The sequence below is a fragment of the Carassius gibelio genome, chromosome A5, assembly GCF_023724105.1.
Source record: "Carassius gibelio isolate Cgi1373 ecotype wild population from Czech Republic chromosome A5, carGib1.2-hapl.c, whole genome shotgun sequence".
Taxonomy (NCBI): Eukaryota; Metazoa; Chordata; class Actinopteri; order Cypriniformes; family Cyprinidae; genus Carassius; species Carassius gibelio.
Genome location: NC_068375.1, coordinates 35,407,211 through 35,426,483, shown reverse-complemented (window position 1 = coordinate 35,426,483; position 19,273 = coordinate 35,407,211). Strand labels below are relative to the sequence as shown.

The 19,273-nt window shown below is 34.5% G+C and overlaps 1 protein-coding gene across 1 annotated transcript in view; it reads right to left on the bottom strand.

Moving 5' to 3' along the window:
* Positions 1 to 19,273, bottom strand: part of LOC128014169 (F-box/WD repeat-containing protein 8) — a 35,117-nt gene that overhangs the window by 13,402 nt on the left and 2,442 nt on the right. The window contains exons 7-11 of the mRNA XM_052597525.1: positions 18,868 to 19,092; positions 8,940 to 9,067; positions 2,244 to 2,417; positions 1,680 to 1,796; positions 1,443 to 1,596 (exon numbers count right to left, since the gene is read on the bottom strand). Of these exons, the coding sequence (XP_052453485.1) occupies positions 1,443 to 1,596; positions 1,680 to 1,796; positions 2,244 to 2,417; positions 8,940 to 9,067; positions 18,868 to 19,092 (798 nt within the window). The remainder of the gene's footprint in view (positions 1 to 1,442; positions 1,597 to 1,679; positions 1,797 to 2,243; positions 2,418 to 8,939; positions 9,068 to 18,867; positions 19,093 to 19,273) is intronic.

Here is a 19,273-nt window from a genome sequence, read left to right as displayed (position 1 = left end):
TCTCTGACTCAAAAGCTGAACTGTCCACCCTCTCGTGTTCAACAGCAGGAGCACTAACAGCACTAGTGCTACTGTTGCTTCCTTCGTCACCTTCAAAATAAATAAGCATTGTACACTAGGCTACAAATGTCCCGGTGCTCCCAATGGCCAGTCCGCCCCTGGCTAATCCGTAAGAAAAGCATTTTTCTCCGGTGCGTTCACTTCTGCGAAGATCGCGAGTCAGTGTCATCCTCATCTTTGCAGCTTACACAGAAACACGTGTTTATTAATAAACAATTAAAATGTCATAATATTTTTTACAGTGTTTAGGTGCCGTTTATATAAACGCGTCACCACTGCATGAGAGAGAGAGACACACACACACACACACACACGCAAGGTCTCTCCCTCTCTGCCGTGCGCTCGCTACACAGTACGGTTTGCATGCGCGCTTTTGCTCACTCGCTCTAGATTCTCAGGAGATTTGAACTAATTTCAAGGCATCATAATATTACAAAAGGAAATTGTAATATCTTTTTTTTATTATTTTGGTATGATGAACATTCACCCGCCAATGTTGCGGACAGCCTTTTGAGATTAAGCCTGTTTCACACCGGACGCCGAAGCGACGCGGAACGGAAAATCACGCGCGGTCCGCCGCCTGCCTGTTCACACCTATGATCACATTTGTCACTCACGGTATTTTAATTTGAAAATTGCTTCTATTTTGACAATTGACCGGATTATTTCGTGTTTCTTGGTGTGACTTCCTTCTGGAATTGACGCGGATCGCGTAAAAAATAGACCAGACGCCTAAACTGGCACTTCACTGTCACCAAACGGAAAATCTAACCGCACTTGGCGCTTGTTAATTTTGTACCCTGGCTGTGGGCCAATAAAAACTGGACTACGGGCCGCGGTTTGGACACCCATGATATTTCTTTTACTGTCTATGGATATAGACCCAGTTAGACGGGGCTTCGAAAATTTACTACCTCGTCAGATGACGTTTACTACTTTTTACTGGCCTTAATTTGGCATAATTTAATTTACTACCTTTTACTACCTTTTACAACCCCGTGGAAACCCTGTATAAAATAAAAAAAAAAATCAATCAAACTACCTTTGTGTACTGCATTACAGACTGCAGAGAGTTATGAAACCACTTAAACTTCATTTTGTATCATTTGTATTTCATCTTCTCAGATGATGATTTAATATTATGATAGTGTATACTAAAATGAGCAAAGACAAGTAAAAATGTACACAATTCTAGTCCATACAGTCCATAGATCTTAAAGGGCCATCCAGACACACAGTTTTGAAATTACATTATTTATAATAAAATTATTATTTTTATTTTTTTTTAAGAAATATGTCCCTGTATCATTTTAAAATAGCAAATTCAATATCAATCTTTCCACTGCGACTGATCCTAAAAGAACAGAGAATAAGATGCCAACCTAGGTGATTTTCAGTACATCATACGGCATCGCCAAGCCAATGTTATAGTTGTATCCAGAGGACTCAGTGTAGTTGGACCTGCAGATGGGCAGGACATGATCCGGGGTAGACGAGTCCATTGAGAAATCATAGTGACAGATCAGTCCTCTGTACCTAAAGAAAAATCAAAGAACAGAATAAACAAGTGGGAACATAACAGCAAAGACAGCACAACATCAAGTAATATGTGTTTTTACCTGCGGTGAGCGGTGAGGTCATCGTCTGTGATACAAGCCCCGCGAGGGTTCTTCTCATTGGGGACGTTGGCCGTCACCAGGGAGCTGCTGTTGAACTGTATGTGGCGAACCGGGTGTCTGTTCACACACAGAACAATTACGTGTTGTCAGGCACTGCTGCTTTTGAAAACAATCACATCAGGATCATCTTAACCCTGTAAAGCCTGGATTATGAATTAATAGACCAAATAAATAAAAAAAACCTTGTTTTTGTTGAATCTCATATTTGATATATCAGGCTTTCATGGCTTAGTTTTATTTAAAAATGTATGCATTTGCCAGATACTTTTATCCGAAGTGATTTAAAGTCATTTCAAAGTACATTTTATTCCCTAGGAATCGAACCTAAGACATTAGTGTTGCCAGTGCCATGTTCCACTGTTTGAGCTAAAGAAATGCCTTATCTTTTTTTTTTTTTTTTTTGTGGGCTACATGATGCCAGAATTGTTATTCACTCTTGGTAAACACTTGTTCACTCTTGTTACACACAATTGTTAAAAATGTTAATAAAATGAATATTCTCACCTGTTGTGCATTTCCCAGAGTTTGGCTCTTATCCTCATTTCCCACACACAGACCAATCCCTCGCCACCGCCACTTACGATCTTCCAATCATCTGCCTGGATGGTGGTCACGCCCATGTGATGGGCATATAAAGAGATGACTGAGGAGCCCGTACGCAAGTCAAACACTCTCACGCTGCAATAGAGAAGCAAATCAATGTCATTACCGCTACACATAAGATCCTCTTTAAGTGTCAGCACACTGTGCACAGACCGTTTAAATTGGACTGCACAATTAAATTAAATAAAATTTAAATCACGATATGGCTTAGTGCAATTATTAAAATTGCAAAGGCTGTGATTTAATTCAATAAATATAAGCACCATCAAAATAAAAGTTTGATGGTTTAACATTTGAAAATAAAGAAATAAAGATTATTTTTATATTTGCAATGTATTATTATTATTGTTGTCTTTTTCTAAAATACTTTATGTTTTATAATGAAATATTACAATTGCAATATTTTGTTTTTATTTAGTATTTTTTCTTATATATTACTTACTACTATTGCAACTACAAATTTTTACTAGTATTATTACTTTATAGCCATATTGATATGTAATCACAAAATTGCACACACACACAAAAAAAAAAAAAAAAGTAAAGCAAACCTGGATTTTTTTTAAATCACATTTTAAATATGTTAACATATAAAGTACTAAGTTATAAGGGTTATTATAGTAAAAGCTGCAGGCCGTACGTTTTGCATCTTTATCGCCATCTGTTTGAAAACCTGCAGTTGCAGTTATTTGTGGCAGTATCTTCCTTGCATGGGTTGTGCAACGACATGACTCCAGCGGGGATGAATCTAATATGTGGCTGTCAGTCACCGAACCGGTGTGGATACTGAACTTTGTATTCTCAGATTCTACATCTTGAAATTATGACCCAAATAAGAGTTTTCACTGGACATCTAAATAAGTTAGTTACAACTGCAACTTTTGTTCTGATCAACTGAGGTTAAAAAGCATTACAATAAATTGTGCTATTAAAAGTGATTAAATCTAACAATCAGTTCGTTCATATCATATTAAACCATGGTAATTCAACCTTTCTGGATTACACTCTGCCATTTATTCCAGCTGCCGTGAGAAAAGGCTATAAATGATCTGTCACCTGCAGCATCCTCATCTGTGATATAGCATACTATCTAATGTACCTACATAACTATATAAACTAAATAGACATTAAAAAATAAAAAAATGTATGAAAATGACAAAAATATAACATTTTATTTACTTTAAATAAATTAAAATGAAAACATAAATGATAGAATATATATATATATATATATATATATATATATTTATATATATATATATATATATATATATATAAACATTATTCAAAATATGGATAAAAACAACACTGATTGTAATTAGAGGTCGACCGATGTATTGGTTTTGCCGATTAATCGGCACCGATAGTTGACTGCTTTTTCCGGTTTGCGTTTTTTCAGGTTGCATCCATTGCTGAAGCAGCTGAGAAGACTCTGCTGTCATTATACAGTACAAGAGCAGTCTGTAGAGGTGGAAATCACTGACAGCACATGCTGTTTGTGCGCTTCACAGAGTGGACACTTCAGACACGTGGATTTAAAACATCGGCAACGAAATGGTGTGCGCACATTATACTGTAGTGCATGTTTTAATGTAATTACTAAGTAATTCATGTGTTGACTAGATGTTGCATCAGTGGAGAACAGCAGTATGTTTGTTATCAAAGCTAAGAGAACGCGAACATTAGCTGCACCTCAAATGGTTAAAACAATGTGACCAAAACTCACGCAAGTCTGACGCAAATGTTTAATTTCACGATTATTACCATCTATTTGAGTTGTGACATGAGAAAGCATGCTTATGTTCAGCCAATTACAGTTTTCCATCAAATTACATTATATTTGCCCCAAATCATTGTTAATGTACTTAATGACTTCTCCCTGGGCTGGGCGAATTTTTATTGTGCATTTTTCAGTGAAACATTTGTCTGTCTGTGGGTTTAATAAAGTCTTTATGCTTCATATAGCGAGCTAGAATATAGATCACACTTTTTCATTCTGTTTTGCTGTTTTGTTTCTTTTTTAAACACAAAACTTCAAACTCATCTATGCTGTTTTTTTTTATTATTCTTGAAGTGAACCTTTGGTGATTAAATAATTAGTTTTAGGCTGCTGCTTGAACTGAATGTGATACATGTGTTGTGTGTGATCCCTGATACCTGTGAGTTCTTCTAGACGCAGCACTTAGCTTTTTGCCACATGTGCGACTGCCATATTTTGATTAAGTAATCATCAGGTGTTCTGGAATAGAAGCAATTAAAGTGTAAGAGTATACATACAACATCCATATGTATGTAACTTTAATGCTGTGGCCTATAAACTAACTTTAATTATCAATATGTAATTTAATGATGATCAATATATAATTTGTAAATTTTCTGTACAAGGTATGGTTCAGCCATTTTTTTTTTAAATAGTAAAGCACTATTTTGGTTTTTGTTCAGTATCTATTTTTAAAACTATTGGTTGATTAATCGGTATCAGCCAGTGTGGTCCAACCTAGCTATCGGTATCGGAAAAATCAGGTCGAACTGTAACTGTAATAATATATTTCAAACATACTGGCCACTAAACCACATTAACTGTGGTTGGTTGCATAACGTGGCAAAATGGTCAAATCTTGGCCAAAATTAAAGTTTAAAGTGGACCATACTTTAGTCAAAAGTCTTACTTGACTTCACTAAACAAGATGAATGTGTTATAGAAACTGCAATATGACAGCTTTCCCCACTAACAGTGCACCACTGTGGGATGGCATTAGTGGCTGGTATAAAGAAATTACTTTTACAGGCCCAAAGGAGCTCAATTCCATCTGTCCTCTTTAATGGTACTGGAGGCAGCCAAAGGATGACTCTATGCTGGTGCTTTCCAAAAGATAATCGACAAAATTAAATTTAGCTTGGACCCCCCTCTCCCCCTGAAAAAAACAACAACAGTTGAAGAACAAAAGATATTAGTCAGAATGGATCGTTAATGCATAGCCAAGAAGGATTTAATGCAGCGAGTAATTATGTGGCTGTGCCTATCTATTGTCCTGTTTTAATTTCATCAAAGCGTATATTCTTGTAAGAGGCTGTAATATATTTACTGGCAGGTTGCAGTGGTCATAAATCTAATGCTAAAACAAGATCTAGTTTCGCTGAGCTGTCAGCAGACAGGCTTCCTTCAATTAATCAAGAGTATTGTTCACAGGCACTTCCAGTGCCACCAACCGTGAGCAAAATCACAACAGGATACATGGGGCCATGAAAAGAGCATGTACACAGCTAGCACACATGAGCCCATAATCATCATCATCAACACCATCATAGCTAACTTTACTACAATTATATGCAGTGAAACAAAAAAATTGGCTGTTTTAAAAAAAAAAATGCAGCTTTAACAGTAACAAACAATACAAAACATTTTTAGAAAATTACTTTTGTTTAATATGTTTTTCTAATAAACCTGTTCAAATCACAGTCATTATCATTGTTAAAAATACCCGCAATGAATCTAAGCAGTATGCAGTGAAGAGTGCATACTTTCAGGGTTTGATATAAGTAGGTGAATAGATATTATCAACAACTTTAAATTAATAGTTTAATATTCATAATTTTTAATTTGATTGTCTTTCACAATGCTTCATGGGATTGCAGTTTTTCCCCGTTTAGTACATAGTCTTGTACCTCTTCCTTTTTTGTCTGGTTTCAGATACTTTTTTGTTAACTAATAACTCATAACTCATAGCTGCTTGGTTTGGTTCATGGTTTATAACTATTAAACTAAAGCTTTTTAAATTTCCCTATGGGAATTAATAGAGAAAAAAAAAAATACTTCTCAAAAAGTGGATGTCCCTAACGCGCTCTATATAAATCAGCATCCTAATTATAATTTTAGAAAGAAGCCCTGCTGAAAAGAACAGCTGAAACTAGTTGGTTGGTTAAGGCTAGTCCTCCAGCCTAGTTTGCAGGCTGGTTTTAGAGAGGTTTTGACTAAAATCAGCTGAACACTTGCTTGGCCAGGCTGGGAGACCAGTTAAAACCAGCTACTTCCAGCATAGCCTTTATCAGCCAGGAGGGTTCTTAAATGACTAATAAAATCAGAAGGCAGAAGCTTCCCTAACGAGGTCATCCATAAATGTTTAAGTTTCTAAAGAAGAAACAGCAATCCTTGTTTTTTTTCTAAATTTTCAAGACTGGAGCTGAACATTCACCTATTCAGTTCCTAGCAGATCCAATCAGGCACTACAACACAAACACAGACTCCTCTCTCTCTTGCTCTCTCCATATAGAGGCTGAACAAATTGGAGAGCAGAACCGATGCATTAGGTCCTGGCCTTTGGCCACGCTAATAAAGGACAAGACCTGAGCCCTCATTTCCTCTGAGCTGACTGGTGTTTTGCCCGCAGATGAATCAGATGGGGTCAAATCATTACAGCCAAAATGACACTCCAAGGAGTGTTTCGCTTCGCTCATTCATCAAAGATGAACAAAAGGTGAGAGCATTCGCTTTGTCGGAACCGTGCAAAGATGGACGAAGAAAGAGGGATGTTTTAAAAGAGAGCGCAGCTGGCCAGAGAGACATCATGTCCTCCCTCTTGGCACTCTATATAGTGTCTGAGCGAAGATGCAGTTGGAATTTATTTACAAAGACCTGCCAAGCATCTCTCCACCTGCCAAAATAGGGCTCCCGCTGTCACAAGTGTCAATGAAATGGCTCTTTATTCGGCAAAGACTAATTGAGACGCAAGCATCAGATGTGGACCGCACTCTGGATTCTGTATTGAGTCCGCTGGGCAGATGTACCACATCTCTCCTCGTCTCCAACATCTCTTTGTCCACTAAATCAATAGCCCTCAGTGATGAACCGCTGACAATAACACCATCCTTTCAAACAGAGAGCTTTCATTATTCCCATTCCCACTTCTATAAGTGCCTGAGCTTTTCAGATGCTTTCCGTAAAATGATTTTCAAGGTAAGCCAAAAATAGTCGAGAGCAAGCCTGAGTGCTTGTCGCGCTTTGAAAGGACCACAGCTGTGGGGGAAAAAAAGTTTTTTCGCTTTAGACATAATTAGGTGTGTTTTATTCTAAGTGCTTTAATCTTGGATATCTAATGCAAATATATTAAACTCAAATGTGCTGTATGTAGAAAGTAGACAATGAACCAACCATTTACAAAAAACTTCTGTTCTCAGAGCTGTGGTGTAGCGGTTAGTGCACAACACCCATATTGAAATGTGGTGCACATGTGGAAGGTTCAAATTCGGCTCATGTCCTGATGAATTGCTGGATGAATTTCAATAAATCTTTTAAAAACATGCCTAGGTCACATTCTCTCTTGAAAATTTAAAGAGAAAATTACATTTTGCATTATAAAATAAAGACATTTACACCCTCAGTTTTTGGCACTGAATGTGTGGCGAGTTCCCAGTGACTATTTTATTTTAGTTAAAAAGTTATTTATGTTTTAAAGTTAATGAAAGTAAAAAGTGCAAATGCTGCTTAATGTAACACAATTTCAGGGAATCTGAAAAAGTCCAAGTTCCTACTCAAAATACAAATTAAGTTTTTTATTTATTTTTTACCATGACATTATTTTGAATTTCAACTACACGTTCCTATTGCTATTATTATAATGCAGCATTTTTAAAAGTGCACTTTTCAGAGTAAATTACAGGAGGTGTGGGTGTTGATAAATCCAACAATATTATTTTATTTCTATTTAAAATTGTATACAACGAGAACTCAAAATGACCACTAATAAAACGCAAATATTTTTCATAATTACCCATTTCATTATATGGTAAAAATAATAATCCAATAAATCAGGATATTTTGGAAAGAAGAACACTTCTAAAAGCATTGCATGTATGCAATTTAGCAAGAAAGATCTGTACATCTATGTGGCTCTCTTAATTGAGATGATTTTATAACAAATTATAAATAAATCTATTTAATATCTTGTACGTTTTGTCAGGGACCACCATTTAATTTATTTATTATTTTTTTTTTTTTGTACAATACTGTTCCAAAAGTTTGCCGTCAATATATTTCTTTTAAATATATTTAAAAAAAAAAAAAATACTTTTATTCATACAATCATATATTTCAAAACAACTTATATTAATTATAATAATACTGAAATAATCTAATATTTTAAATATATTTATAAATTAATGAATGATGAAAATTATGTCACAATTCAAACAAACTATAAATAGTTATCTCTTTTTTTACGCAGACATGCTGTTAAAACGCTTTGTGAGATTCACACACGGAAGGACAAGAGTGGGGAAGGATATAAGAGCCCAATTTAAACCTGTCTCTTATGAAAACCAAGGCTCTGTGTCACCAGGCTTCAATACATTCCCACTAATCCTAAAAAATAAAACTAGTTGCTCTAGGGAAATCTAATGGAACCTAAAATAAAAGAATTCACACCAGCTGTAGGTGTAAATGAGAGCGCTACTATTCCATCGGAACTCATCAAACTCTCTCTGTTTAAGAAACTCAAGTCGCAGGAGGCTTTAAGTTGCCAGACAGAAGACAGAAAGGAGCGTGTGTGTGTGAATGTAACAGTGATAGATGAGGTACACATGTTTGCGAGTGTGTCGTACCGCCTGTCTTTGTTCCCACACACCAGCAGGTGAGGGTGGCTGTCTCTCAGGTCGACGCAGGTGAAGTTTCCCGCCGAGTTCCCCACGGTCAGCTCGCACTGGCTGGTCTCCAGGCTGTACACCTGAATCTGAGGAGACAGGACGATTGCTCCTGGTGAGATGGAAGATAGATTGTAAAACTGGCAGGATTGTGCCTTAACACCTGCTAAGGTTCAAATGTCAGGCCCACAGCTTGCATCCACTGGTGCCAGATAACACATTTCTCAAGTCTTGCATGCATTTTTAAGAACTTCTAACACACTTTAAGCATTACACAACATCTGAAGCAACCTGTTTAACTGGCATTTTAGCATGTAAAGGGTTCTCATTATGCATTATGAATTTTTCAGTTAAAGGGATCACTGAATTGAAAGTACATTGATAACTGATAAGTTTGGGGACAGTAAGATAAAAAAAACAATAAAAAAATATACTTTTAATACTGAGAGTAAAGTCTTTTACATTTCTATTTTTTTTTTTTTTTTCAAATTAATTATATTCTTTTAAAATTTTACTCAAAGAACCCTAAAAAAAAATATTATTATGGTTTCCACACCTGTTTTCTGCATGGATAATAAAAAAGAATCAGCAAATCAACATATTAGAATTATTTCTGAATGAACATGTGACACTAAAACAGTGCCCATTTGGTATAAGGCCTGTTACTAAATTAGACGTTTTGAGAATGATTAGATTTCTTAAACCAACTAGAGCAAAATACAAATATGGTATGGATATTGTTATGCTTAGAGAGTCTAGTTCCACATTAATCAAAATTGCTAACCTTTCAATTTCTCAGGGTAAATTTCCAAGTGTTTTGAAGTCGGCTATTTTTTTTTCTAATATTTAAAAGTGGAGATCCCCTTTCTATCGATAATTATAGTCCAATCAGTTTCCTATCCACTGTTTAGCAGTCACTTGAGTAATAATTATTTTACCTTGCATTCAATGCAGTTTGGCTTTAGAGCAAAGTATTCAACTGAGACTGCTGTTAATCATATAATCCTTTTGACAAAGTCATCTAGTTTTAATTTCTCCTTGCATACACTCAGTTGGATATAATAATATCTGTCAGATCAGCGTTAGCATATTAGAGTACAAAATCATTACTCAATTGATCTACGTACATCTACAGGTGTTCCTCAGGGATCGATTTTGGGTCCATTGTTATTTGCTTAATATTTAATTGATCTTCATTCTACATCAGCATGTCCTGGCACTAATTTACAAATGTATGCAGATGATCCTATAATTTTTTTTTATGTTGTAATAGTTTTACACAAGTTCCAAATGAACTTAAAAATTCTATGGTTAATGTATTGACACGACTAAAAGAGAATTGCTTGTAGCTAAATGTGTCCTAAACAGTATGTATGTTTTTCTCTATGTCAAATAGTATCCATAGAGAGCTAAATGTTTTTGTGTCAGGGATAGTTTCTCATTATAAATACCTTTGAAAACTGATTGAATCTAAACTTACATTTAAAGCTCAGGTTACAAATGTTTGTAAGTAGGTTAAATTTAATCTCTGTAATAGTATGTTTATTAGAGATTATCTGCCACTAGAGGCAGCTAAGATGTATATACATTCTAAGGTTATTTCTCACATGACTTACTGTTTAGCAACTTAGTCTCAGCTTTACAATCACAGGAACAAATTAAATAGAAAACAGCTCTAGTAAACTGTAATTATATTTCACAATATTACTGTTTTTACTATGTTTTTGATCAAATAATTGCAGCCTCGGTGAGCGTAAAATATTTTGTTTGAAAATATTAAAAAGTTGTACATTCCCCAAACTTTTAAACAATAGTGAACATCTACTTTAGCCAAAGCTGTCACTTACATCAACAATTGGCCAATCAAGGTAATCATTAGCTCATTTGATCAGAAATACATTTGGAATTGAACAAAAACTTGATTACAGACCTGCATAAATCTCATAAACTACCTCATCAAAACAATAAAAGACCAAGTTAAATTATTTAAAAAGTATCTAATTAGTATTCATGAGCTAAGCCTTTGCCATTTTGCGACATTATGATTAGCACCCAATGGTCATCCTACAACATGAAAAGTGACAAGCCACATGTTTATGGGTACATAAATATAAATAGGATATAAACATTAAAAAAAAAGTGGAACATATAGTAGGGCAGTGCTTCAGATAACATCTTTCAACTTTTTTTTTCTTAACTGATGCTTTTCCTGTATGGCAAATGTCATAATAAGGCCTACTTTTATGTTCGCTTAATTTTTAATTTTATTATGAAACAAACAATTACCAACCAGCAACTTACTGATCATAAAAAGAAAAGAAGCGTGAAAGTAAGAAGTCTGTTTTTACTATTATAATATTATCAATAGTACAGTTCTTGCAATATTGCATTGATATTTTAGAGCCTACCTTCCATTAACTTGCATTCAAATAATTTACTGCTTCTAAACTGCAAACTTTTACACTCACTTCCTCCTCATGTGATCAAATAAAGTTTTCTGAAAACACAAAGAAGCAAAGTGTTCAATAATTGAAAATAAACCAGTGTACCGCCGGTCCAGGTGCTTTAAAACAACTGAAGCGCTTGATCAATCCGCTCACATTAAACACCATCTCTGAAGTAATTAAATCCTAAAAAGAGATTGGTTAACTGATTGCATCAGCTGCCATTTAAACAGTGAGCAAAGGAAAGATAACGGCACGGGCCAAATTGGACGCAAATTATTGAGGCAACAGATAGAGATGTTAAACAAAAGAGAGAGAAGAGAGAAGAACTGCATGATGTCAGATTTGAGCTCATGCCAGCTGTTTAGTGCCTCCAGTTTGGGCCAGACACACTTAATTGTGAGCCACCGTGCTGCCAGCCAAAATCCTTGAGAGGACCCAAAAATTACAGCCAACCCGGAGTCTGTCATCAAGACACGAGAAAAGCTTCCAATATGTAAAGCTACAATATGTAAAGACTTGAGGAGGAACACTGATTAGAATGAAACCGCGATGAGTGCATATGTCACTGGCATGAAGACAGACTCCTGGGACTATCTTTGGGATTTATTCATCATTACGGGATTCAGGAGGTTACGGAGGCATTTACACAAGTAAACAATGATTTAGCTGTTGCACTGAGGTTGAGCACATTTCACAAATAACATTTTCATTGAAACATTACCACCTTTAAATCAAGATGAAGCTTTGACATGTGAAAATATTCAGTGTTCACTTCTTTAGAATGTACATTACCATTCAAATGTTTGGGATAATTATATTTTGGAATTAAATTAATACATTTCAGCAAGGACACAAAATCTTAAACTGATCAAAAGTGACAGTAAAGGCATGTAGAATGTTACCAAAATAAAAATATTTTTCAAAAGAAATGCTGTTCTTTTGAACTTTCTATTAAGTCATCCTGTCAAATAAACCTTAATAAACCTGAAAGAATGTAACACGGATTCAATTGCTTTCAAATTTGATAATAATAAACGTTTCTTGAGCACCAAAGTAACAAAAAAAATAATACAAAATTATATTAAAACACAAAACTGTTATTTTAATGTAATAGTAATATTTGTAATAATATTTAACAATGACTTTACTGTATTGTTTATCAACTAAATGCAGCTTTGGAGAGGTCAAGACACTTCTATGAAAAGCAATTTAAATCTTATCGACCCCAAACTTTTGAATGGTAGTGTATTAAAAGAAGACATTTTGAATTTTCTATAATAAGAATGTTTTGTATTGTGAGTTTATTAAAGTGTCCTTTTAAAATATAAAAAATAAAATCTGCACAAATTTCCATATTAAAACAACAAAAGTGGAATATACTTTTGCTGTTATATCTGCAAAAATGTTACTTTGTATCTTTTTTTCTTCTTCTTTTTTTTTTGAGACCAAACAGCTTTGTGGTTGGTAATTACCAGTGTGATGTCAATATATTACAATTTTAATAAAATAATAATAATTAAAAATTGAAAATGAATTCGCACTAAACAAACAACAACAAAATTTTATAGTAATAATAATAATAATAATAATAATAATAATACATTTAAAAATAAAACAAATAAAAATTGTCAAAATGTAAAATAAAATGCCGGTACTTATTGTGATGCATTTGCCATATGAGCAAAATGAGAATTGAAAAATTATAACCGATGCACTTTGTTTACTGGATGAAAGTGATGAAATAAAATAGTTGGCTATTCAAAAAATTGGATGTTTTCTGAAAATGTTGTAGTCAAATTTACAACTAAAATCAACAATTACTCCTGTAATGTGTCCCTTTATATTCTGTATAATTTCACATTTTCGAGCCCTTATATCTTGGGAAAAACAGATTCATCCTGATCTCACGAGACACTGCTCTACGTCTCCGAATTTCAGCACCTGGAAGTGCAACAGTGTGCCACATTTTCACCAGCCTATCTGGCTGTTAAACATGAAAGTGGCGCCTCAGGGTTTGCCAGCATGATCCGCACGCGGTGTGTGTGTGTGTGTGTGTGTGTGTGTGTGGGTCAGCGCTTCAAACACACACTGTGCTGCACATACACACAACAGATGCCCAGAGCTTCCATTCCTCCAACTTAAAAACAAAGAGGACGACAACAGAAAGCTGAAAAAAAATACAACTGACTCCCTCATACACAAAATAAAGCAGCGAGAGAAAAACAAACCAGATTTAAACACATTAAGGCATCCAGACATTAGACACTAGCCAACTTAGTAAAAACTGCTGAGATCTGAATCTCATCTTAAATATTATGTGTATTCACAAAATTTGCATTGGTAATAATAGTGCTCATTGGTGCTCAAGTTCAAAAATAAACACCAAACCATGCTCTGACCCACTACTAATGTTACCTCACAGACAGTGAACTCTATTTCCAGCCTCAAGTTTTTGAGGCATATGTCTTCTCATTTAATAACACACATTAAAACACATGATTTTTGTGTGTGTTTGAGTCCAAACACTCTTGGATTCACCAGAGTCGGTTCTGGCACGTCTGACTTCCCTCTCGCAGTTTGCAAATCCTGTCAACATGCACCGCGGCTCACAGACATAACATCAAACGGATGGGAAAGGTGCTGATCATGAATTGGTAGAATGGAAACTTGTACAGTTTCTCACAGAGGAGTGGCACAACATGAAACAGAGTGTGATTCCTGCAAGATAAACTGCTGAGATCATCGAAAGACTGAAGACAGGAACATCAAACTAAATTGAGGTTAATGGTTTCACTTCCTTAAGTAAACTGATGATAAATATCTGTGGAAAACAACACATCAGCAGTTGTTTTGTTGACAGTCAAGAGGTTTGAGATCATATACACCCTTACAAAAGATACCATGATGTTAACATGCACTATACTGGTCAAATCCGGTGTAATATTTTCAATTCCTGATTTGCTACTTAAGAAACATTTAATACTAACCTCTGCTTCATATTTTTGGTGATTTTTTGGGGAGTCTTTGATTTACAGAAAGTTCGAAGCAAGAGCATTTATTTGCATTAAAAGTATTTATAAATGTCTTTAATATCTGATTAATTATTCATTAATTGTTCATTAAAAACTAGATTTTTTTTAATTATAAGTACCGTATTTTTCAGACTATAAGTCACACCAGAGTATAAGTCGCATCAGTCCAAAAATACGTCATGACGAGGAAAAAAACATATATAAGTCGCACTGGACTGTAAGTCGCATTTATTTAGACCCAAGAACCAAGAGAAAACATTACCGTCTACAGCTGCCAGAGGGCGCTCTATGCAGTATAGAGCGCCCTCTCGTGGCTGTAGATGGTAATGTTTTCTCTTGGTTCATTTCTCTGGGTTCATGTCAAATTAATTTTGATAAAGAAGTCGCACCTGACTATAAGTCGCAGGACCGGCCAAACTATGAAAAAAGTGTGACTTATAGTCCGGAAAATACGGTAGTAAAACATTCATAGGGCAATGCACTACATTGTTACAATTGTAATAAAATGATATCCTTTTTAAGTATATGAATTCTAAAATTCTACAAAATAAATACAAAGTTAATTGAAATTCTAATTCTAAACGTAAACCAGCCTAAGTTGGTTTGCTGGTCAAGCTGGTCTGTTGGCTGGTTTTAGAGAAGTTTTCTAGACCAACTTCAATCAAGACCAGCAAAGCAGTTTAGGCTGGTACAAACAGTTTTTCCACAATGATTAACATCCATATGATAAAACATGAATGCTACGGTCTTCCATCATTCTATTGTTTCATTTTTATTCTTAACCTTTTCTTATATTCTTATAACATGTTTATATTATGTTAATGTATATTCAAATGCACAGTTCACAGACACTGATCTGCAGAAAAAGCAATTCACTGCCTATGTACAGAAGGTTTTTAACACTTTTTTTGTTAAGCAACGCAAACAAGAAGTGTTTTTCAAAAATCAGTGCAACAAGAGATATGATTCTAACACTTTCTATTAAATAAAACAGTGAAACAAGACAAACTGTCCTGTCGTTCAAACTCTCTGCTGCATCGTCGGTGCCCGTTTGGTTAATGAGAGTGTTTAAATGAGGGTGATGTCAGTGGAGAAAGAGAGCCAAAGCATTGTGTGATACAACAGGACACCATCTGCATCCATCTATCAAGCACTCATCTGATTACTGTCAACATCTAGGCCTGTCGCTTCGGTGAAATACTACCAGTCTCCCCTGAGTAAACCCATCCCTCCCCCTCGAGTGCTGATCTCCCCCCAGACTCAAACACAGACTATTTAAACGCTTGCTTAAATACACCGGGGACTTGCTGTGAAGGCTATTGTGATTTGTAGGGGTTTATTTTAAGGTCTATTTAACATGATAGTTGAGCTTTTAATCAGGAGAGTATGAGTACAGGACTCCACCGGCTCAAACTCAAAGCCTCTGGAGAAACTTGGCACCAACCAAAACTAAAAACATAACAAAAACACTTGAACTACTTGAAGAATAATTATTTGCATTTTTTATTAACTTTATGAACTATTATTTATGAATAATCATACTTTTTAATCATAATTCTAATCATTAATCATTTATGGTTATTTATTAGTATTATATTATTTCAGCCAGTGTTATTTCAGTAACACTGAGGTACTATCATATTTGTTGTTAATATTTTGAATTAGATTTTAATTTTATTTTTCATGGTTTCATGGTAATTTTAGTTAAGGTTTAGTAATTTTCTTGTGTGTTTTTGTAATTTGTATTAGTTTTTGTTGTTTTTTAATATGTACTGTATATAACTTTATTAATTTTTTAAGTTCTAAATTAGTGTTGTCTAAATTAGAAACAATTAGAAATTAGATATGTTGCCTTGAAAACTAGCTGAAATAAAAATATGTTTATTTTTATACTTTAATATTTTTTGTTGTTTTAAATATGTATATAATTTTTTATTTCAATTCTACATTAGTGTGGTCTAAATTAGAAATGAGATATGCTGCCTTGGAAACTAGCTGAAATAAAAATAAGTTTATTTTTATACCTTATTTCGGTTAACATTTATTTTATTTCAAGTAATTTCATTTTTTATGGTTTTAATTAACTATAAAACCCCTAATTTCAACTAGCTGCTAAGGAAACATTTCTCTTTTGCTTTAAGTTTGAGTACTAAAATAACTAAAACTAACAGGTATAAAAACTATACAGACATTTTAATTGCAATATAGACATTTCAATTACATATTTGAAAAAAAAAGCTGAAAATATAAAATTACATTTAATTCAAAATATTAACAAAAAAACTCTAAAAGCACAAAATAACACTGATTTGTCTATGGCCTCTAAATGAATCTCTGAGCTTCACATGCCAGACTTAGAAACAAACTAGGGATTTTTAGGAGCACTGGGACCCAGTCATGGGTTAATTAAGTAACAGGTCTATTCCTAAGATAACAACAACTTTTTATCTATCATGACTTTGGGAATAAGGTCACACTGGACTTCACTGGTGATGGGCCACATGAGATCGGCAGACCACACTTGTTGACATCATGTGGTGGTGGGGCTTCAGTGGTTCAAGATCTCAGCTGGTAAGCCATAAAACTGTAAATAGTGACAACACTCATGTGGGATGATCCATAAAACATCACCTCTGTGCCCTTGAGCTATGCTCTAAACCTCAGCTTACTCCCAACTGATCCTGTAATAATGTACTGGCATTCACTTACGATAAAATCACCTGCTAATAAATCATGATATATTTTTTCACAGTTAAAAGATTAAATGCGTGTTGGCCCTGTTGGCAGCGCGTCAACATTTAGCACTGTTGCGCTTCGGGCATCCCAGCTCACCACCCCCCTCCCAATAAAGGTATAAAACACCAAAAAGTAAACCTAAAAAAAAAGATGGTTTAATCTTGTACCACCAGTGACACAAAATGGAATTGTGATCTGTTTGCTTCAGCAGCCTGACTAGGTTGAATATAACAGAAAGCTTCAAACTTGAAATTTAAATTAGTCATGATTTCTACTGTTCTGTCAGCAAAGTTAATAAGTTCGACAGAGTTTATATTTCACCAATATCATTTGTTGAAATGTAGCCGTTACATTTGAAATGCTTGCAAAATTTATTTTTAAATAAATTTGACAACATAATCTATTTAAATGTTGTTTCAGTAAAAGATTACTCTAGTAAAAGAGTGCTTAAAATCAAATCTAGATGTCTACTCGGATGCATAAATTGATTGGATATGCAAATGATGCCACACAAAAGGCAGCTGAAAACGGGAAATGGATTAAGAAATGTAATTTGCCTTGTTTCGTATAAATAGACAATCAGAAGTAGTATCTCTAATACGTATATGGCAATGCAAGATTCCCTATATTGACAATAAGATATTCAACAGGAAAAACCGTATGGCGGAGCTTGATTTAATTTATTAGATATTCACTGGATTATGAAAAGTAGGCATTGCATACTCAAATGGTATTGAAAAATAAGAGTGCCCGGTGACATCAGACAACACAAAGTCATTTTGATATGATAAAACAGCTTGTACTTGGAATAACAAACACGTTGTGCACAATAAGAACACAAACATGTATTAAGAAAGTAAATCTGCTGAGTTTTGATGTGAGAGAGCTTTTACACAGATGTGAAGGGAAATCTACTACTACTTCTACTATTACTACTGCTAATAATAATAATAATAATAATGATAATGATAATTGGGGTCTGAAAGATTTTTGGAATGTTTTTAAAGTAAGTCTCTTCTGCTCACTAAGGCTGTATTTATTTAATAAAAAAAAAACACAGTAAGGTTGTGAAATATAATTACCATGTAAAATAAAATAGTTTTCTATTGTTATATTTTTTTTATGTAATTTATTCCTGTGATGCAAAGCTGAATTTTACACATCTTTACTCAGTGTCACACGATCCTTCAGAAATCATTCTACTGTGCCGATTTGCTTATCAATTTTTTTTTAGCAATGTTAAAAACAGTTGTACTAAATAATAATATTTTTTAGCAATGTTAAAAACAGTTGTACTAAATAATAATATTTTTTAGCAATGTTAAAAACAGTTGTACTAAATAATATTTATTAGCAATGTTAAAAACAGTTGTACTAAATAATAATATTTTTTAGCAAAGTTAAAAACAGTTGCACTAAATAATAATATTTTTTAGCCATGTTAAAAACAGTTGTACTAAATAATATTTTTTCCAGAATTTTTTGATGAAACAGAAAGTTCAAAACAACATTATTTATTTGAAGTAGAAATCTTTTGTAACATTATAAATGTCTTTACTGCCACTTTCAATATATTTAATGCATGCATACTGAATAAAATTGTATTATTATCATTATTTATTGACTTTTTTTATTACATAGCATAAAAAGTGCACCATGTGTCTGTTCAGATACCTTGTTTCCCCCGTCGCTCATGGCCCATCCGCTGCCCTTGATCCCCAGTGCAGCTCTGCCGGGTGACACTTCTACACAAGTCACTGGATGGCCGTATACAGAGTGAAGAACTCTTGGTTCCTGTTCTTCATTCCTTCTGGAATCCAGCAGGTAAACACTCTCACCTGCCCACGCTGTGACCAAAGGGAAGTCCCGCCTCCCTGGCACCACAAACACCCCATCTACCTGCAAAACAGGTTCTCTGATCAATACATGATTGGTTTGTGGTTATGCATTATTCTGCTTGATTTGTGGATACAACAAACTCTCTGAATCTAAGGAATGCCATTCTGGTGCCAAAATTGCCCACATGCATGACTCATTTTGTCAGCTGTTACTATACTTGGCATCCGCTCGTCTCGGATTA